The following is a 23,368-nucleotide window of genomic DNA, read 5'->3' on the forward strand; positions in this document are numbered from 1 at the left end:
GAGAATTTGAGTAATTTCCCCACCGACTTTCAGGTAAGATTTTACACTTATGCTTAAGGAAGAGGTTAAAAAATATTTTCAAAGAGAAACTTGGAGAAGAACAAGCTCAATTAAAGTCAAATAATGGTTGTCAGGATCACAGTGTAGCTAGAGCTTTTGCCGCCCCTCTCAATACACACGAAAAATACTACAAAAAGTCAAAACGACATATAGGGAAATAAATTAAAACACTATTTTTGAAGTAAAACTTTAATTTCAACGTTAAAAACGTTATTTTTCTTGCTTTTCTGTTCGCAAAATCATCGATGACATTTGCGAAGTCTATTTCATAGTAATGTAGGTAATTCTTAATCAGTTTTATTTAGAAAAACTCCTTCCACAACTAGCAACATTTACAGCAATTGTGAGGAAAATTCGCAGTAGCATTACAATATTTGGAAATGAGTTCTCGAGACTGTATTTTAGAATTAACTCCAAAAGTTCAAAAAGGTTCAAAGTGCTGCCCGAGGTGGACCGTCCCCCCCAGCTATGCCTCTGCAGGATCATAAGACAAATAATTGATAAATCAGAGAAATATAACAAGGATGTCTGCATTTGAATTGTAGAGCTGGAACAAACATATGACTAACTTCAAAGCATTATGATTATGTGGAATAGGACATTGTATCAAACAATACAGTTTATATTTAAGTTGTAAGTCAACAGGAAGATGGATTGATGCTATATTAGGAAGAGGATTTATTTTATTTTATTTTTTCATTGGTTAGTGTAACTTTGCCAAAAGTTCGACATTAGTGAGACTTTGCTAACAGCAGATGTAGTTACAGGGATAGAATTTTCGTTTTTTCGTTTTTTAATAGAATTTAGTATTTTCAGGAAGGATAGAGCAGAGAGCACAGTGGATGGGGTAATGATAGACAAATAGCAACCAACAAGAGTAGGAGTCAGTCAGGTAGACGGCAGTTTTTTTGAGTCAATATGGTGTGAGATGGGGTCAATAGGACAAATATAAAATTGATTTACTGCTATAGGCTAGGTGGTGGTGCCAGAGATGGTGTGGAAGACATTCATCAGCAGATTGGTACAATGAATACAAGTTGAATGATGATTATTGCATACTTCAACTTAGGAGACAGATTGGAAAGATCATTTGGCAGGAAGGAAATGGAATTTATACACTTACTGAGAGATAATTACTTGAAGCTGAATGTGATGGAGGAGATGGGGTACAAGAATGTTTGATCTAGTTATAGGATCATAAGACCTGTTCATAACTAAGGTGGCTACATTGCCTCTAGTTGGGGGAAAGTGATTACGTGGTCTTGACTTGGAGATATAAAACTTGTGGACATTCTAGCTAAGAAGGAGTATATGTGAAACTACATGACAGGTGATTATGATACTTAGGAGGCAGCTTGAAGCGGTACCATGGCATAAATATCTGCAAGGGAATGAGATTCACAGTGCATGAGGGATAGTCAAGAGGTATCAGGAGGAAGCAATATTACTGTATACACAAGGTCAGAAGGGTAAATCAGATAGGAGTTAAATGGATGAATAACATCTTTTTTTTTTTTGCAGCTCTTGCTTAAGCAAGAGCTGCAAAAAAAAAAAAGATGCTATAGAAGGTATATAAGGAGAAAGGTGACCAACTGACTCATGAATAGTACGAGGAATAGTCAAGAAAGGTGACCAACATGATCAGATCATGAAAAGTTAGCTGAGCAGGCAAAAAAATCCCAGAGTTTTCATTATGTGGCAGGCAGAAGGAAGAATGACTATGGAATGATAATATAACTTTAATATATAACAAACTTTAATTAACTTTAATGAGTGCAGATAGTAGAGAGGTAACAGGTAGACGAAATTGTTGAGCTACTGAGTTACCATTTTGCAAGAGTATATCATTCAAGTGAAGATATTATGGCAGAGAGGACAGGAACTGATGTGAGAACATGTGAAATTGGAGGTATTAGGATATTGCAGAATCTGCATGCAAATATAGCTGTAGGATTGGATATCAGGTCATGTTTTAAGAGAATATGCAAGGAAACTTGCGATACCTTTGACTAGGCTGTTTAATTTAAGTCTCAGTTCTGGCAAAGTCCAAGAGAGTGGAAGGAGGGCAAAATAATTACTTTGTATAAAAGATGACCTAAATCTGTGGTAGCAAAGTATAGACAGATCAGTATCTCAAGCATGGTGGTAAAGGTTATTGTTATTATTGTTCTGGGCAACTCCAAGGAGTCGGCAGACTCATCGAGGGAGGCCCTAACATCATGTCAAGAACAACTATTCGACATTGACACAGTATCTATCATACCTTGCCTTGAACTCATTCATGGTCGTAGCACCCACAAAATGACTCTGGAAGCTTATTCCACTCATTCACCACTTTCCAAGTAAAAAACCTAGCTCTAACACCCTTGTCAACCACGCTCTTGCCCAGCTTCCATGCATAGCCCCTAGTCCTCGCACCACCAGTCATATTTTCAAAAATATCTTCTGGATCAATCTTATAGAAACCCTTTAGTAATTTGAATGTCTCAATCATATCACCCCTCCTTCGCCTATCGTCCAATCTCTGCAACCCACAAATCTTCAACTTATTCTCATAAGGTTCATTCCACAGACCTGCTATCATCTTGGTCACTCGTCTCTGGATCCTCTCCACTTCCTCCCCATCACGAAGAAACCCTGGTGCCCATAACTGGGCACAGTAGTCCAGATAGGACTACTGTTGTTGTTCCTCTGTATCAAGGCTCAATACAGAGGAACAACAACTTGTTTGTCTCTGCATGTTAAAGTATTTTTCAGAAGCCAAATGATTTGATGAGCTGATTTAGCCACTTTTTGCAATGTGCCCCCTAAACCTCAAATCCCTATCCACCAACACTCGCAAATCCCTGGCCTCATCAATCTCCTGGAGTACGGTTCCACCAATGCTATATACTGCTGCTATTCTTTTCACCCCAAAGTGCATAACCTTACACTTTGCTGCATTAAATTGACATTCATTTTTCCTAGCCCAGTCCTCCAAACTATCGAAATCATTCTAAAATTTTGACATCCTGTGCACTCACAATTGCTCTACCCAACTTTGCATCATCAGCAAACAAGTGAACACTTCCTCTCAGATCCTTTCCTATATCATTGATGAACAGATTGAAAAGCAGTGGTCCAAGAACAGAGCCCTATGGCACTCCACTAGTCACAAGACGTCTTTTAGACTCCACTCCTGAATAAACCACTCTTTGATATCTCTCCTTCAACCACCCTCCTATCCATCTTACCAACCCTATATCTATCCCCATCTGCTCCAGTTTGCTGATTAGGGTTCCATGTGGTTTCCTGTCAAAGGCCTTGCCAAGGACCAGTAGTGTCACTGTAAACCCATTACCCCTATCCAGTTCAGCCGTCACTGTGTTATAAAACGTGAGCAAGTTACTGAGGCATGATCTACCCTTCACAAAACCATGTTGTCCCCCATACAATAGCCCATTTTCATCTATCCAATCTTGTATTCTTTTCTTGACTAATTTCTCTAAGACTTTGACAATGATTCCTGATATGTTAATCGGTCGGTAATTTACAACAGCAGTCTTGGAACCACCTTTATGCAGTGGAACTATTTTCCCCTCTTTCCACCCCCTCGGGACTAACCCAGACCCGAGACTCAAATTAAACAAAATGGTCAAGGGTACTGACGATTCTTTAGCTGCTTCTCGTACGACACGAGCAGGTATACCATCCAATCCCATGGATGTATTGACTTTGAGGTTATGCAATAGACTACTCACCTCCACTTCATTCACCACAATTCCCATATAATCTATTTTCGTTTCTGCAATGTCACCACCTGGATGATATATTCTTGCAAAATGCTCGCTCAGTAACTCAACTATATCAACTGATTCAGTTACCTCCCTACCATCGGCATTCTTTAAAATCATTCTGCCATGTACATTTTTCCTTTTACTTGCTACATATCTAAAAAACTGTTTAGGATTCTCTTTAGCCTGCATAGCCAATGTTCTTTCGTAATCCTTTTTTGCTTTTCTTACCACACTCGTTACCCTTCTGGCCTGCGCTTTATACTGTTCATGTGCCTGCCGGTCACCTTTCTCCTTAAATTCTCTCCATAGTTGTTTCTTTTTTTGCAGCTCAAGCTTAATGGTGTTATTCATCCATTTAATCCCTACTTGATTTATTATTCGGACTCTAGGTATACAGTCAGCCATTGCTTCATGCAAACACTTCTTAACTGCCTCCCATGCACTATCAACTTCTAGTCCTTGCAGTTGTACATTCCATGGCACTGAACCAATCAAACTCCTAAGCTTGTCATACTTTCCAGCTGATAATTCCACATGTACCCTGTCTTAATTGAAAATTCCATACCTCTAGCTACCTCCCAAGTCAAGACCCTATGATCACACTCACCAATTGGTGGCAATGTGGTCATATTTGTTACGGCCAAATCCTCAGATGTAATTATTAGGTCAAGCACTCTCTGACCCCTAGTATTTTCCATTACATGCTGTCACAGATGGTTATCCCTTAATAACCGCATAAAATCCAATTCCTTCCTCCCGTGTGTCCTCTCCTCACTCCAATCAATGCGACCATAGTTGAAATCTTCCATAATAATCACCCTCCTTCCACTCATTTCTTCTGTTTGCTTGTGCATACTGTCACCACCATCTTTTCTATCACCTGGTCTATAGCAGCACTCAATTGTATATTTAGTTCTGCTAGCCAATCTCACACCAAATGGCCTCAAATGTGCTCTTTTCTCTATCCTGCAATTCAACTTCTATTCTCCTTGGCTGTAGTTCATCAGCTATCATCAACAATACTCCTCCCCCCCCCCCCCATTTTATTCTCCCTGTCATTCCTGAACACACTATACCCATCACATTCAATCCCACTAGCTACATCATCTACAGTCAGCCATGATTCACTAATACCAATAATCTGTGGTCTGGAAGTGCCAACCATGGCCAAAAACTCTTCCTTCATGTTCCTAATACCCCTAGCATTAGTGTACATGAATTTAAGACCCCATTAGCCCCAACCCTACCTTGATGCCTTATATTAACTATCCCACTCTGATTTGTTGTCCTTATTCGCTCGGGCATATTATATTCATTCATACATTCAACTGCCTCCCTAAGAACTGTATATCAAATCCCCCCCTTTAATAAATCTAGTGTCCCTGAATTTGCACATCCACTACATTCAGCAAAACTTTCTCAAGTCTCCTTACACCTTACATCAAATGCAAGCCATCCATCTTATATAGATCGTTTCGCCCATTGAACTCGCTCCACATATCCACAAATTCCACGCCACTCGTCATACATAACCCACGCATAAAGTCATTCGCAATTATGGCCCTCCTTTTAAACATTTCACTGTCATACCGTGGCAAAAGACTAATCATTCTCTCTCACTCTTTTCTTTTGCTACCTCAAACTATTCATTCAGGTTTTCTATCATTTCCATTTTATCATCATCATCATCAAATTCCTGCCATGTACCCTCAAGGGGTGTACAGGATATGATAGTACTATATGAAAAAAATTACATCATTATTAATTTCCTATCTACAATTTTCCTCCAAATCAGTCTGTTACTTCTCAACACTCCAATATTATCAGCTCTTATATTTCTGTCGTCTAAAGCACTTTGTACCGTATCAATCCACCTATATCTTGGTCTTCCTCTCGGTCGTTTTCCTGCCAACCTGGCAGAGAACACTTGTTTTTGTTAACCTTCCCTCTCCCATTCAGTTTAGGTGACCATACCACCTGAGATTACGTCTGCTACCACATTCCTGGATGCTACCAATGTCAAGTTCTTTCCTAATATCCTCGTTTTTAATATGATACTGCCATTGATGCCATCTGTTCACGCCTATAATCTTTCTCAGGACTCTCATATCTGAAGTCTCTAGTCTTTGGTCAAGTGTTTTACTTCTGACCCAGCTCTCAGATCCATAAGTTAAAACTGGTTTGAACACTGTCTTGTATTCAGCTAATTTAGTGTTGCGACTAATTTCTCTCTTATTCCATATGAATTTATTCAATTGACTTCCCACCATACCAGCTTTGCTGATTCTGTTGTCTTTCTATATTTAATTTACCATCTTCAGTAAAAATCGTGCCTAAGTAGGTGAAATGTTTTACTTGTTCCACAGGTTCTCCATTCACAACACAGTTGACATTTTCAATGATTCTGCCTATTTTCATTGTCTTTGTCTTTTTATTGCTGACCTTCATACCATATCTATTACAAGAGCTATTCAATTTAGTCAGAGAATCTTGCAGACTTGTAGCGGATTTATTTAGAAGTATAACATCATCCGCATAAAGCAAAGAGCTGACATTAACATCTCCAATTTCGATATCATGTTTAATACCACTTTCCTTCATAATGCGATCCATATAGATAATGAATAACAGAGGGGTTAATGTACATTCTTGTCTCACACCAGATTTAACATTAAACCATCTTCCTGTACTTCCTTCAATTCTAACTGCTGACTTACAACTCAAATAAAGATTAAGCATTGCTTGATATAATATCCCATTGACACCATATAACTGCAGCGTATTGAATAGCTTCTCTCTTGGCACCTTGTCATATGCCTTTTCCAGATCGACAAAACTTAAATACAGATCTTTGTTATATTCCCATGCTTTCTCGACTATTTGTCGTAAAGTGAAGATCTGATCCTGACAGCCTCTATTTGGCCTGAATCCACCTTGTTCTTCATCAAGCTTTTCTTCCACAATTCTTCTCAACCGTTTCTCAAGTATACTTGCATAGATCTTGCCAGAAACACTCAGTAGGGAAATACCTCTGTAATTCTCACATGCAGTTTTATTTCCCTTTTTATATATGGGTACTATGAGAGCTCTACTGCAATCATCGGGAATTCGTCACTCTGTCCAGGCTTCCTGAACTATGCAGTGCAGCCACTGTAAGACTCTTATACCACCATACTTCAGCATTTCTGGTCGAATATCATCTACTCCTGCTGCCTTTCCACATTTCAAGCCTTTGATGGCTTTTTCTACTTCAAGTATGGATATGTATTCCTGACTGCATGCCTGGTCAGTGTTTTTTACCACTGTGCTGTCATCACTGCTTGTTTCATTTAGCAGTTTTTCAAAGTAATTACTCCATACTTCAAGGATATCTTTTTCTCCCGTTTTCATGTCACCTTTATCATCTCTAATTCCTTTTATAGCACTCTTTCCTCCATTCTTAAGCTTCTTCAACAACCTCCAGAATATTTTCCACCTTCTTGATATTTATTTTCTATATTCTTGCCATAGTCCTCCCATGACTTTTGTTTAGCTAGTTTTACAGTGTTTAGCATTCTTGCATTTATCTCTATATTCTCTAAGAGCACAAGCTGACTTATTTGACAGAAACTTTTGGTATGCTTTCTTCTTTTCCTTCACTGCCTCTTTAACCTCCTGTGTCCACCAGGGAGTTCTGATTTTTTTATCCTTACAAACAACCTCACCACATGCCTCTCTGGCAGAATCAATCAATGTTTTCTTCAGAGTTTGCCACTGAATCTCCAAGGTTTGATTCATGTTCTCAAACTCTTTCATTTTTCCTTCAATAATCTTTGTGTATTTTAGTCTACAGGTCACATCTGAGAGCTGCTCAACTTTTATTTGCTTAAAACTTTCTTACATGTTATTCTTTTCAATATGAAATTCAATTTTATCCTGCTCAAGACTAAATAGTGATCACTTCCAATTTCAAATCCTCTGTACACTCTGGTGTCCTGCACCAGGGAGAAAACATCACTATCAACAATAACATAGTCAATGAGACTTTTCTTATTCCTAGCCTCTTCTCTCCATGTGAATTTGTGCACATTTTTATGTTGGAACATGGTGTTAGTAATAACCAGTCCATGTCCTGAGCAGAAATCCAACAGATATTTGCCATTATTATTAGCTTTGCTCTTTTCTCCAAATTTTCCCAAAATATTTTTGTATGTCTCACAATTATTTCCTACTCTGCTATTTAGATCCCCAACAAGGACCTACTTTTCATTTTTCATTGTGTCAGTTGCTTTTTCTAAACCCTCAAAAAATTCCTCCACTTCTACCTTAGTAGAACCTTCTGTGGGACCATAGGCACAAATAAGTCTCATTGTCCAGGTCCCCATTCTCATATTTGTCCACATTACTCTACTTGAGACTGACTGCCATTCAAGAAGATTAGCCTCGTATTTTGTGTTGAATACTATGGCTACTCCTTCTTTTCCTTGATTGTCATTGCCTGAATATAACATTTTGTATTTATTGCTCAGAAAGATCTCACCAGTTTTGGTCTTTTTTGTTTCAGTCACCCCTATTATGTCGATCTGGTACTTATCTAATTCCTCAGCTAGCTCCATTTCTTTGCCATTCATGCTTCCTATGTTGATAGTACTGATCTTTAACTCTGATGTTGAGTTGGGGTTTATTTTCAGATTTGTTCCAGTAGCTGACTTTTCGCTGTTCGCCCTGGTTCCCTGGCGAAAACAACAGGCGGGCCTTGTTTAACCGGGCGACGCCCCAGCCGGCATGAAATTTTGTCATGTTGTACCATCATTCTATATTTTGGTTTAACCAATAATACAATTTGGTCAGCTAAATCCCAAATTGCCAGCCCATCCTCGTCCGTTCAGTATCCAAGTAGATACCCAACAGGGTGCACCACGAGAAGGTGAGGATTGGACATTAGGTCAGAAGCCTTGGTCGGTTCTCTGCATTCCTTTAAAGGCTATGTGGAGGCCTCCTCTCAGTTATACAGCTTTGACCCTTAAGCACCCCTTTTCCTTTCCATTTTCATTTCCATTTTATCTCCTTTCAAATCATTCGTACCTCCCACAACAATCATTTCTTTCACTGTTTCCTTTTGCTCTCTAATAGACTCAGTTACATCCTTTATGGTTGCACCAGGTTGGTACGATTTTGTCATATCCTCTACTAACACACCTCGTACTAACGAGTCTCCATACAGCACTTTATCCTTCATTTTGTTCATGTTCACACTCATACGCCTATTTTTTCTGTCATGCTTTTTATTATTGGCTGGTTCATTCAGTCGACTTTTGCTCATATGCTCTAGCTGCTGTTTTGCCCTTTGTAGCGCACCATTCAACAACGTGATCTCACTCATTGCATCTATCTCATCTTTTTTATTCTCTGTAAAACCATTAATACTATCATTCACACTTTCTACATTCACACTCTCACAATTCTCTGGTACAACCTCGCCGTTTCTTTTCATATCTCTATTTTCTTCATTCTGAAGTTTGACAAAAATATCATATGATCCGAAATACACTTCATTTCCTCATTCTTCCTACATTTTCTACACACATTCACTCCTTTATTATCATCTAACCACACTCTTACCGCACTCTGCAAAGCATACATTTTGCAGATAGTACACTGAATCATCTCCTTTACATTACCGTTCTTGAATGAAGATGGCGAACCATCATTACTGGCTGCCATTTTCCTTCGTACTGGAGCCATACTTACTAGTAACGTATTTTATCAAATTATAAATTATAAACACCAAAAACACACAAACAGACGCATTAAGATACGCAAGACAAACAAAACTACACAATATTAAAGTAAATTTATCAACGATAACTGAAAATAACGTTTATCTTATCAGGAGCTTTCACGAACACTACACACACTATGAATCCCTCTAACGGTGACTTCCCCAAAGTACTGGAAAAGTTGGTCAAAAAGAGAATTTAGGAATGGGTGGATAATAATGATGCTCTGAGGGGCGGCATGGCTTTGTGAACGGTCAGTCATGCCTTAAAAATCTAACTATTTTATAATAGTGACAACTGAGTTGAATAAAGGGAATGGCTACACAATGATACTGCTGGATTTTACAAAGGTGTTTGACAGGATCCCACATGAAACTATTATTCAAACTGCAACAAATGGGGATGGATAGGAAGCTGTTATATAAAAGTATATTTAGAAGGAGAAGGCAGGTGACTAGTAATGGGCTGCAAGGCTCTGTGCTTGAACTAGTGATATTTACTTTATACACTATTTACCAATAATTGTCCTGCCACTAGCAATTTACAATTGATACCAGCAGGCTAATCCTAATATTGGGTATGTCCACCCTTTGCTTTGATCACCTCCTGCACCCTTTGAGGGAGGCTTGCCACCAATGTGTGGCAGATACCAGGTGGGATTTGTCTCCATTCCTCCGTCAAAGCAGCACTGAGTTCAATGACAGATCGAGGATGTGTTGCTCTGGACCTCAATTGCTACACCAATTCATCCCGCAGGCATTCGATTGGATTGAGGTCAGGACTATGCACAGGCCAGGGCAGTTGTTTAACACCCATCACTTCATACCATTCCATAACAGCTGCAGCTTTGTGGAATGGGGGTATTGTCATCTTGATAGTAACAATGACCCATTCCATAAAAACTCCACAGTGTAGGCTGCACCTGATTATCCAGACTATCAAGGTCCTGAGCTACTTTCATGGAACCATGGGCAACGACCAGTGGTCCCATGCCAAACCAGCTGAATGAACCCTACACCATTACTCCTCCACCACCAAACTTTACTGTGGGTACAACACGCTGTGGTAACAAGTGTTCCCCAGGCTGTCTCCATGCCCTGCCATCAGACTGGAAACAGGTGAACCCTGATTCAATGCTCCAGTACCAGTTTTCCACTAGTCAGTTGTCCAGTTCACACACACTCTTTGCACCATGAGCTGCCTTGTTCATTGTTGTGATGTTTGGCTTTTGTGCAGCTGCTCTACAATGGAAACCCAGTAAATGGTGTTACTGGCACTCTAGAACTCATCACGAATGGTCTGTACTGATTGTAGCATAGCTGGTTTTTGTATGTCACCCATTTTAACACCCCCGCCCTGTCCCTGTCAGTCATTTTTGGCAGCCGCTCTGGATGTTTCTTGCACTAGTGATGCCAGAACGTCTCCATGTGTTGATCACATTGCCAGTTACTGATTTTTGATGCTCCAGTTGAGCAGCAATGGCACATATCGACATGCCACTTGTGTGATGGCCCCTGTATTCACCTGCTAAGATGAAATACTGCTTTCTGCTCTCTCTGTACACCATTGTTTGTTTGTTATTAACAAACCTGGAATGTTCCCTAACTTCAAATAACAGGGTGGGGTGTCTGGACAATTATTGGTAGATAGTATACATAAATGATATAGGAAATAATAATTTGTAGAGAGATATTTAGTTGTTTGTTGATGATGCAAAGTTGGGTAGAATGATAGTTAAATGATGGATTGAATAGGCTTACAGTATGGAGCAAAACATAATGAATGCCAATTTAATGTGGAAAAGTGGAAAGTTATGCATTTTGGGATACAAAGATCACAAGCTGTGTACTCCAGGAAATGGAAGCCAGGAATTTGGGGGTAGTAGTAGATTAAGTTTAGAGGACATATTGCTAAAGTAGCCAGGGTAGCTCACAGGATTACTTTGTTATTGAAGAACACACTAACAAGCAAAAATAAAAGAGTTACCTTTCCTCTTTATACAGTATTGATAAGACCATATCTGGATTTCTGTGCTCAAGTCTGTTCACCTGGGTTTTTTGGGGGATGAGAAAATGTAGAGGATCCAGAGGCAGGTGACCAAGATGGTTAGTGGTTTATAGAATGCTTCCTATGAAGATAGATTGAGAGTTTGTGGATTGAAAAGTTGGTTGATAGGTGAAAAGAGGCAGGTATGATAGAAAACATTTAAGTTGCATAAAGGATTTTATATATTGATGCAGGGAAATGTTTCAGCCCTTGGCTAGAGGGGATAGAACTAGAGGTCATCTCTGGAAGTTGGGTAAGCGTTATTAGCAAGGGTGTGAGGATTGGATTTTTTGCTTCGAGAGTGGTGAATGAATGGAATGGATTGTCTGAATCAGTTGTGAGCTTTGTCTGTTAAAGGGGTTTTAAGGAGAAGGAAGATATTGTGTTGATAGTATGGGTCTCCCACAATGAGTCTTAGGGTTCCAGAGGTGTCTGTGCAATAATAATAAATCAGTTGAGACAAGGGTGCATGCTATCTCTTCTGTTATTCATCACCTACATGGATCGAATTATGGAGTGGCATTAAACCTATATCAGAACTGGAGATGTTAATCTCAGCCCTTTATGTAGATATTATAGTATACTCCTGAATAAATCCAGGACAAGTCTATAGGAATTCCTAACTATATTGAATAACTGCTGTAATAAATTTGGTATGCTTTGAAAATTGGAAATAAAAATACAGGCTCAAAATGGGCAGTAACACTGAAAACAGGAACCGCTTCCTGAATGGAGAAAAAGGTAAAACATTTCAGCTACTTAGTCACAATTTTTAATGAAGTTGGCAAATTAAATGTGGTAATAGACAACAGAATTAACAAAGCTGGTATTGAAGGAAGTCAGTTGTATTCACCTGCTAAGATGAAATACTGCTTTCTGCTCTCTCTGTACACCATTGTTTGTTATTAACAAACCTGTAATGTTCCCTAACTTCAAATAACAGGGGGGTGTCTGGACAATTATTGGTAGATAGTATACATAAATGATATAGGAAATAATAATTTGTAGAGAGATATTTAGTTGTTTGTTGATGATGCAAAGAAACACTGAACTAGCAATAGATAGTGTTTAAGCCAATTTTAGCACGTTCATTGCCAAGCTGAAAATTGGAATTTTGTGTGGTGGCCAAATTTTTTTAATTTTTTTATTTAGTTTTTATTGTGCTCAAAATAAGTTAATATATTATTTATATGCTTTTATTATTATGTACATAGATATTTATGTACTCTAAATATCTATTACGTGATATCGCGTGATATGTAATTCGGTCAAATAAGTTATATATTTTACAAATAAAAAAACATTTAAATATAATAATTATAACTTTAATTATCAGTCTTTTATAATCACTTAGAATTTTTAAAAATAACGTACAAATAGAAAAAAATAATTATCAAAAATCAACATTTATAGGGAACTTACTAAAAAAAAAAAAAAAAAAAACAATACTCAAATAAATAAAAACCAAACTTCAAGCACGCTAAATCAACGAATAACTAAACAAAATCGTCGCGTCGTCGCCTTGTCCAAATGCCGCCACTGTGCGCACTGGCTAACATAAACAATAGACAATGGCTGGCGGCCATCCCCACTCCACGAAAGTCAATTCCTTCTCTAGTGGCCAATATAAATATTATGCGCCGTTTTGCTGTGGCCGCTATACTATTCCGCTTAGAAACTTGATAGCGACGTCCACGCGATAACGCATGATCGGCCGCTTGGTGAGAACTCGCACCACGTGATATCGCGTGATTGGCAATGAATGCGTTAACATACAGATCTAAAAGCTTGGTTCAAAATAATACTTGTTCAAAGACTGGAAATCAGAGATGTTAAGTCTTGAGTTAGGGGAGTGAAAAAATGGCATCAGTGATAGATGCATATTAAAAAAGAAGATATCAGAAAGGATCTAGACATTGTTTGCATTCAGAAATGTGTGAGTAGAGACAATTTATAAATCTCTGGTGGTCACTTCAACAGAAGAGGAAAGATTAGCCATTTAGGTGTTTGATGCCAAAACAGGGAAAGCCCCAGAGAAAGATAAAGATGAGGGTATGTTGATGGCAGTTAGAAATGCCTTTGAAATGGCTGCCAATATCAGTCTTGGTAGGTAACAGACTAATTTGGAGGAAAATTGTCAGTAGCAAGTTACAAGAGTGGTCTGAAAAGTTCTCAGCTTCGACCATAGATTGCAACACTATTGCCAATATTTTTTTTTTTTTTATTAAGTTGGTGCAATTTATGGGCATTCTTCAACTTCTTTTTCGACAATTAAGAAATGGGCTGCCAAGTTTAAACGTGGCCGTACCAGCCTTGAAGATGATCCATGTGAAGGACGTCCAAAAAGTGTAACAACACCAGAAATCATTGATCAAGTGCACGATATCGTATTGGATAACCCGCGAGCCAAAGTGCATGAAATTGTTGAGACTATAGGCATTTCAAAAGAATGGGTGAGATATATTTTGCATGAAGAATTGCAAATGAAAAAGCTTTGCGCAAGATGGGTGCCATGCTTGCTCACAGCAGATCAAAAATGCACTTGCATGAAAATCTCTGAACAGTGCTTGGAGCGTTTTAATAAGAATAAAACTGAAGACTTTTATCTCTTCCCAAAACTAAAACTCTTCCTTGCTGGTCAGCATTTTTCTTCGAATCAAGAGGTGATTGTAGCTATAGAGGGGAATTTTGCAAATCTTACTGAGAACCACTACAGGTACAGGATAATGGCTGTGGAGCATTGCTGGAATAAATGTATTAGTCTTAAGGGAGATTATGTTGAAAATTATATATGATAATTATAATTTATTTCAAAATAAATGATAATTTTGAAATTATACATTTTTTTTATTGTTAGGCCAAGAACGTTTTAGACCACCCTTGTAGTAATATAAACTTCTCATGCATATCATCCTGTATGATCTGTCCTTATCTTTTTAATTAACAGAGTGAATTTTCATTCTTAATTTTTTGGTGTGGCTCTAATTTTTTTTCATAGAACTAGAAATTATAGCTAAAACCTAAATCTACTTTTTCTTTATTGCAATATCTTATTTTCTGAAGATTTAAGATTTGAAAACATTTTTGAAATTTTGTCATGTTGTACCATCATTTTCTATTTTCATCATATTTTTTCAATTTTTTCATGTAGTACTGTCATATCCTGTACACCCCTTGAGGGTACATGGCAGGAATTTGATGATGATGAAACATTTTTGAATTTTTTTTTATTGGAAAATAAAATAAAGCAGCATTGCTAAATGTAGTAGAAATTTTTAATTTGCCAGCATTTCATTTTATGAATCTACTTATAGTGAATGAATTTACTTCATGTTGTCATTTAACCTTTTTTTAAATTTCACTTATCTTTTATGTGTCTTGTCTTATGTTGTAGGTTGTGTTTGGTTTGATTGGAATTATGACTGTATCAGCTAAGGATTTGAGCCTATCCAAATTGTTTTCTTAATTATGTGTTCTCTAGCTATTTTCTCTTTTGCAGAATTAAAAAAAAAAAAAAAAAAAAAAAAAAAAAAGAAGTTTCTGAGAGTGTGTGTGGGGGGGGGGGGGAGGGGGGCACAACTGTTGTCACCATAAAAGGTTTCTCATATCCTGGATAGGATTAAAATCCATCAGTTTTTCAAACTGAAGGGCAAATATCACTATCTTTCAGACTGCTACAGGAAGACTTATTTTGGATATCGCTGATTTGCTTGTTATGCAGGTGTCATTTCAAGAAGTTAAGCTGGTGCAAGCCATTGCAAATATATAATAAATTCATTAGTAAAGAACTTAGTTGCATATAGACATTTTATTATGACTTATTAATACTCATGTCTGCGCAGTTAGCCTAGTGGTTTTGCACTTCTCAACCATACCTGGGGAGGGAGCGTCCTAGGTTCGATTCCCGTCGCCGACGTGAGGAGCTTAAGGAGCCAAGTTAGCTGGTCTTGGGCAAGGACAGCAGGGTTTTTTCCCCCAGTTTATCTGGGATTTTTCATCCCGTAAGCAGGCAAACCGGCCCTGTGAACACACGCATCTACAGCCATAAATAGTTAACCCCCCATAAGGGGGGGGCTCAACTCGCTCCAATAGGGACGGGGAGAAAAGGGAGGGAACTCCATACGAATAAATAAATAAATACCCATTACAACAAATTTGCTGGCTATAATAAATGCTGAAAAGTTCTGACTGAGCACAGTGGTATTCTAAAGAAATAGTTTGCGAGTAGAGAGTAGACTGTCCTGTGAGTCAGCTGCAGTAAGTAACTTAACTGTATATGTGATATTTTGCCATATTACTATAATAATGCAGTGGCAAAGCAACTACTACAGAGGATGTGGTGGAACTGTTTACTTCTGCTCCCTAAAGCATTTATCTCCTCTAAAGGAAGCAAATCTTAAAGGGACAAGAAATGAATTAAAGTAGCATTTGTTTCCTTCCTAGAAAACAAATGTTAATAAGGCTTTGGTGTTTGCTGATATGTCACTATATTTTTGAAGCTGTGCAAAACAGTTAACTAATTGAAATCTGATAGTTCAATTCTTGCAATAGGGAGGTTATTGAGGAAGTAGAAGGAAGATAGAGCCACTGCATAAAATTGATGCATTTATGGACCAATCTGTACATGTGGAGATAACCAAAAAAAAAGTCTGTTCATGGAAAGTTCAGAAGTACTGTAAGAAGAATTTAAATCTGAACTTTCCTTAAACATATATTTTTTTTTTGATCATTTCCATTCTCAATCTTAAGTTTGGTAATTTCTCATTCTTAGCAAATATAAAAAAAACTATTAATCATTTGCTTGATATTACTTTTCTAGCAGCACTTATTTATGGTTTACTAATTGTTGTATTTACCTTATATTCATCTTACACTTATAAAGTTTAAGGTGTAAAATTGTTTGCTTTGTTCCATTAATGTATTATTATTTTCAATATAAAATATCAGTTGCTAATTTTCAATAAATGATTACTGTATTGAATGCATTTTTATAATCTGTTAGTATGTTATTAAAACTACAAATGTAGGACACCGATTAGGAATGGAATATAGGATTGTGTTGTGGTGATAGATTGGATGATTCTTTTAGATTATCAGTATGGGCTTGCACATTGTAGATAATGTATATAAATTTTTAAAAACTTATGCCGCTTTGGGAAAAAAAAATGGATAAAGGTAGGTTGGTGTATAATCTGAGATGGGGGATGCCTGAATAGATTAGTTTGTCTAAACAATACCATCTATTATCGTTACCACATGGTATTGATATGGATAGGGAAGCATGTCTGAGAGAAGGAAAGTAATGTTACAGAGTTCTGTTCTAGAGCTGCTTCTGTTTAATTTACTTTTTAATGATAGTTCATGTTGGTATCTATGTCTTGAAAAAGTTAAAATAAATATTGCTGTCACATGACAAGCTGTTAAATAAATTGAAACAGATGGGATTTGATAACAAATCAGACTTCTGAGTTGGATCAGTGACTGGCTGTCAGATACTTTTAAGAAAGTAGTTATGTGTGGTGGTGGTGCAGTATCCCAAAAGAGGAAAGTCACTAGTGGTATGCTTCAGGGGTCAGTTTTGGGACCATTGTTCAATTTGTATATTAATGATATTGAAATGGGTTTAACTAGTGATATGTAGATAATACAAAATTGGGAAAGCAATGCAGAGTCAAGCAGATGTTATGGCCTTACAGGATGACTTAAATAGATTGCATGAACCTGCAAGTAAGTGGAGCTGTCAATTCAGTGTTGCAAAGGGTAATGCTTTGAAATTTGGTAAGCAGTGATGGGATGAAAGTATACACCTGGTGGGGAAACTTGAAAGGAGGCAGAGCAGATGTGAGAGATCTGGGAGTGATAGTGGACAAGGACCTGAAATTCAGGTCCTTGTCCACAACATCGGATAACAGCAATGATGCAATGGACCCTGACATACAGAAGTAAAGAGGTTATGAGGTGATCAAAAGGTAATGTTACAATTTTATCTCTTAAATATTTGTCAATTAATTCATGATCTCTTGTATGTATCCACACTGTATTGTACTGTGTTTAGTTATATCTACCCAAGTAACTTTGTAGGTTTTAGTTCAATGAAATGTTATCATTTGCAATCTGATTTTAAAATTGAGTTAATATTGCAAAGGATTTTATGGTCCATTGATCTTTACATTTGTTTCACAACTAATATTTCATTCAGGAGGAAATTATTCTATTGTTATTTTAATAATAAGGTGCATTTATGACATCTCATATTTTTTAGTATACTGTGTTGTTATTATGTGATGCCTCAAGGAGTCCAGAGGTGCATTGAGAGAGGGCACTTACTCTACAACTGTCTCCACCACCAACTACAATGAACTGCAATTACCATCATCATCTACACCAATGCCACCTACTGCCCACCACCATAGTATTTTCAGACAATTGCAAACATCTATGTCCACGGTGGGATTCGAACCCACAGCCTTTTGGCTGGAGAGCAGATAATGTTGGCCACTTGGCCAACCAGGCTGGTGTGCTGCCTTTTTTTTTCTTCCCCATTTTAATGGAAACCATTTTAATCTAAGGTTGGCCTGGTAGCTGAGTAGATAGTGCTTATGTTCTTCTAAGTATACTATGAGTTTGAATTTTGCTGTTGAATTGCTTTTTTTGAGATTTGAAGTGGCATGTGAAAAGTTCAGTGTCTGATCTCTAGAGTAAGGTTCTGGACAGACATTCAGGAATCCTTGCTATAGTAAGCGTTCTAGATATTCAGGGATCTCATAGGGCTTATGTGACAGGTTTGCAATCTTTTATCGGTGGGATACATATTAAAAAAAAAAAAACTTCCAAAGGGGCTTTTAGTCTTCCCCCCCCCCACTTCCATTTCTCATTCTTAGTGAGTCTACAAAATTTTTGGGATCATTCTGGGGATTCATTTCTCATGTCCAAAAGAGTTACGGATAGATTTTTTTCATTTATGTGAATTATTCTAGAGAGATTTCAGTCTGTCCTTTTTACCAGATTGGCCATTTGTGACCTAGAGGCTTCTTACATTTACATTTTTGACTCCCACTTATGAAGATTAGCTTATGGTACAATTAGTACCATGAGTGGGCTAATGATTAAAAAAAAATATTTTTTTTCATTGATTTTTTTTTGCACAGTCTGGAAATTCTGCTTTAGTGACCAAACATTGAACTTTTTTCAAGCTAGTTCAGACCTTGAGTAAGTTGAGTGGTGGTCTCACTTGACGATAATGCATTTCCTTCCTCAAGACAGTCAAATATCCATTTCCACAATGGGATTTGAACCTGCAGACTGTTGGTGAGAGAGCAGATATGATTTACCATTTGGTATTTGCTAGCCAACAAGGCTAGCAAATACATAATGGCGCATTTAACTTTAAATATTTTGTATTTAGAGATTTGTCATTTTTTTTTGCAGCTAAGAATTTGAAGGTTCTCTCAGTTTGTTGTTTGAGTTTTAAGTTACTGAAAAATCTATTTGATGTTAAAAATTCCTTTAAAATGTTATAGCAAATACCATTATAATATTCACTCACTGTTATAATCTATTGGAACCATCCTGACCAAAGTCCCATGGGTACGATGTTTTTCTAAAATAAATTCAGTATAGTCCACTATGCACTATTTTTTTTTTTTTCCTTATGCATTTTATGTATTGAGAATTGACTTATTTAATACATTTGCATTTCAAATAAATATTATTAAGTGAAAACCAATTTGTATTGGAGTGCCATCACTCCCAAATATCCTCTTTTGTCCAAAATAAAAATGTGATCTACTGTCATATTAATGTATATCTTTTGTTTTCTTAAATCTCTTCATTAAATTGTTTCTTTATTAGAGTTTGAAGAGACGTCTTGAACAAGAAAGGAAGGAACGTGATACAACAGAGAAGAAAGCTGTTGACCTTACCAAAATTTATCTAGAACAATTTAAAAAGAAGGATGATTTGAAATCTATGAAGTATGTATAATGATAATGAATATAATTATAATGTTTATACATTGACATATTTGCCTTTAATGTGTTCAAAAAGAAAATGCAGCCCAATGAGAAGAAGAGCATAGATATTTGTTGGAAAATGGATATGCTATCCATTTTCCAACCAACAGGTCGTGAGTTTGAATCTCATTATGCACATAGATCAGTGGTTCCCCAACTGTGCACTACAAGCATCTCGGGGTGCAGCGGCACACAGTTTGAGAAATTTTTTGTCAAACTACTACTGAGTTTTTAGGATACAAATATTTAGTAAGTAGTCTGGACCTAAATAGTTAGTAAACAGAACTGTTACGTATTTCTTTTGGCCCAGGGATGCTGTGAAAAAATTGACACTAAGGGTGCTATGAATTGAGAAAGTTTGGGAACCTATTACATATGTTTGTGAATGTGTAGGTCTTAGATGAGTTTCATCACTTAAAGTTGAGATTGTCACCCTTCATGATGGATCAGATTAAAGTGGCATTAATGTGCAAACATTTATGCAATTGTTATACTCTTAAATAAATCCAGTACAAATCTGTGGCCTTCCATAACAAAATTGAATAACTGCTATAACAGGTTTGGCATTAAAATCAGAATAAAAGACTATGAAAATAAATTAGAATATTGGAAATATTAGCTGCATCTTCAATGCAAAACCTATATAAAATACCTTAGTTATTTGGACAATTTTAATTTTTTTATTGAGGATGGCAAATTAAATAAAGCAAAGCTAAGTATCATAGGAACTGAACTGTGAATAAGTTTATATGGAATAAGAGAAATTAATCAAAACACTAAACTGAACTAGCTGTGTACAACACCAGTTTTAACTAGTGTTATCAGACTAGAGACTGATATTGAAGTTCTGAGAAAAATTTAGTGTTGTGAACATATAGAAAAGCTTACATGTTATTCCAGATGGTGCTTGATGGTATATAAACAACACCAAGAGGGAAAAAAAAAAAAAAAATTTTTTTTTTTAATTACTTGGATGCCATTCTACATCCTCATTGTAACACTTTTTGCAGCAGTATAATGTAGGTTTAATGTTTGGGGTTATTTTAGTGAAATATCCTGTTTAATAAATAAGTGTTAATTTTGGTAAATCTAAAAACCTAGTTTTCAGTAAATTGAAATTGAACTATATCCTTAATAAAACATTCATTTACCTAGTGCATTAAAAAACTGAAAATCTATTCTAGATTTCTGTGCGGATTCATATGTTAATTTTTTTTAAAGAAATATTTTGGAAAATAACATTCTTATCTTCTCACTGTTGTCTCTTGCACACTGTACAATGCCATTTCCCTAACAAGCATTATATAATTTGTGGTTATGAATGCTTTACAGCCACCAGACTGATTTCAAATCTCACTGTGGCATTGAAATTTGCATGTCTTACATAGATGATTCACATTGCTGTGTGACCATCGCCTTATTATTATAAGCCTGAAGAAAAAAGTGGCATGTTAACTCTTTTAACATGGAAATTAGCTCTCTTCCATGCAGAACTAGTGTGAATGTTACTTTGTGTTCTAACATTATCAGTGTCCTAGAAGAATTTGGCAGCTCCTTTTGCCAAGGTACAAAAAAAATATATCAAAAATTATCATACAACATTGAAAATATTTGCAAATGCCAAGCAAAAATGAAAATATCAGTGTGATTTATCTTCAGGTTGTCTTTTTCTTTTTTAAATTCCTTATAATAGTTGCTTCTCTGAGAAAACACCTTCAGTAAATTGTTAATGATATAAGAATTGTGATATGTTAAGGGGGGTTGGCAACTTTTTTTAGCTGAAGATCCATTTTAGTGAAAAGGGCATTTAGTCAGATATTTTGAGGTGCACTTGAAAAAAAGCTCCAGTAATAGAAATAAGCGTTACTTCTGATTTTAATTAATTTATATATATTAACCTTAAAATAAAAGAATTTTCAAATAAAAATATAAAGATTATTGCCTAATTTTTTTTTATTAAAAAAATCAAATTTCTTTAGAGCTGCAAAAATTTTAATGTGCCATGTATGGCTTGTGAACCACATTTTGCCAGCTCCTTCATTAGGGCATACAGATAATGGACAAAAAAATGGAAAGCACTGAGTTATTGGTAATTGCAATGCAGCATCTACAAGTCACCAAACAGATGCAGTTGATATATAAGTATACTCCCAACATTCTTAGGGTGCCAGGGATTTGTGTATAAAGGCAAACAGAGGCCTGCTGCTGTTTATTGCGTGTTAGAATGGAATTCAAAGAGGACCTCAACACCTTTGAATGGGGCTTGATTGTTGGAGCCAGAGTGACAGGTGCATCTGTGACCAGAAGAGCTGAAATTGCACATTAGTTGAGGAACAGTCTCTAAGGTTATGTCAACCTGGCAGTCGATAGGCTAAGCATCATCAGTGAAATGCAATAGCAGATATAAATGCTTGCAAGAGAGAGATGTTCGAGCATTAGTGCACTGTATCACAAAAAAATAAGTGGGCTACTGCTGAGCAATTGCAAATTCAACACTGGTTGTGAGAAACCCATTTCAACAAAAGCTCTGTGCCAAGAACTACACAGTTGGATATCACGTTCAGGTTGCCTTACACAAGCCTTTGATCACTCCTGTCAATGCACATCATGTCCATATCACATCCCTCCACTACACAAGAGTGGAGGGATGTGATATGGTCCGACGAATTCACTTATTGCTGCAAACAGATGAATGTGTAGCATCAGCCGAAGGAAGCTTACTAGTCAGAGTTCTTTTTTTCAACTGTAAAAGTTTTTGGTGGTTCTGTAATGATCTGGAGCACATTCTCATGGCATGATTTTGGCCACTTATTGTATTGGAAGGCAGTTGATGTTACACGTTATCTTTCAATCATAAGTGATCATCTTCATCCCATGTTGAGACACTTTTCTCTTACGCAGCCAACAATGTTTCAACAGGATAATGCTCCCATTCATTGAGCAAATGTGGTCACCCAGTGGTTTTGCAGAACATGTTAACAGGACATAGTGAGGTGTCCTGTCTGCCATAGCCATTTCAATCAGCAAACTTAAATCCTACAGAACATTTACTGGACATTTTGGAGTGAGCTCTTAGGCAACGTTTCTTACCTTCATAGAACAAAAGCAAATTGATCCAGTTTCTGTGGGATGAATGGTGTAAAATGCTTCTTGTTGAGTTCCAAGCACTGATAGTCTCTCCCTCAAAGAATACAGGCTGTACTTAGATGCCCACAATGGACAAATCCCATTTTAATCAAAACATTCCACTATTTCCATTTTTTGTCCATTACTATATACACAGTTGTAATAGTAACACTGAATAGTAATAGTATCAGCGATCTGTATATTTTAGGTTCATTGAACAGTCTTAATTTAAATTGACATCTGATAAAGGGGAGGGATTGAGATTGAATGTATTTGTAAATTAACATGTTGCTCTTTTATACATATCTTAGGGTGGATGATCTGAACTCTAAGAATGAATCTTTAAAGACAGAATTGGAAAATGCACAGTCACAGCTGGACGATTGTAAGAAAGAAATAGTTAGCCTTACTGATGAGTTATCTGCTGCCAAAAATCTTATCTCCAAGTATCAAGAAAGTTTGAATAAAGTAATTGCAATTAATATGTATTCTAATATATGATTAGTTTTAAAATAGTAAAACTTCCATTCTATAAGTAAAAAACTTGGACCATTATCAAAAGATAATCCTTAAAGATATGCTATAAACT

The 23,368-nt window shown here is 36.7% G+C and overlaps 1 protein-coding gene across 1 annotated transcript in view; it reads left to right on the forward strand.

Moving 5' to 3' along the window:
- LOC150101893 (citron Rho-interacting kinase-like) overlaps positions 1–23,368 on the forward strand; it is a 594,274-nt gene that overhangs the window by 70,448 nt on the left and 500,458 nt on the right. Inside the window, exons 10-11 of the mRNA XM_090400165.1 lie at positions 19,493–19,614; positions 23,091–23,247. Of these exons, the coding sequence (XP_090256291.1) occupies positions 19,493–19,614; positions 23,091–23,247 (279 nt within the window). The remainder of the gene's footprint in view (positions 1–19,492; positions 19,615–23,090; positions 23,248–23,368) is intronic.

Source organism: Typopeltis vanoorti, chromosome 11 (assembly GCF_054136105.1).
Source record: "Typopeltis vanoorti isolate ZY-2024b chromosome 11, IOZ_Tvanoo_1.0, whole genome shotgun sequence".
NCBI classification, from domain to species: Eukaryota; Metazoa; Arthropoda; class Arachnida; order Uropygi; family Thelyphonidae; genus Typopeltis; species Typopeltis vanoorti.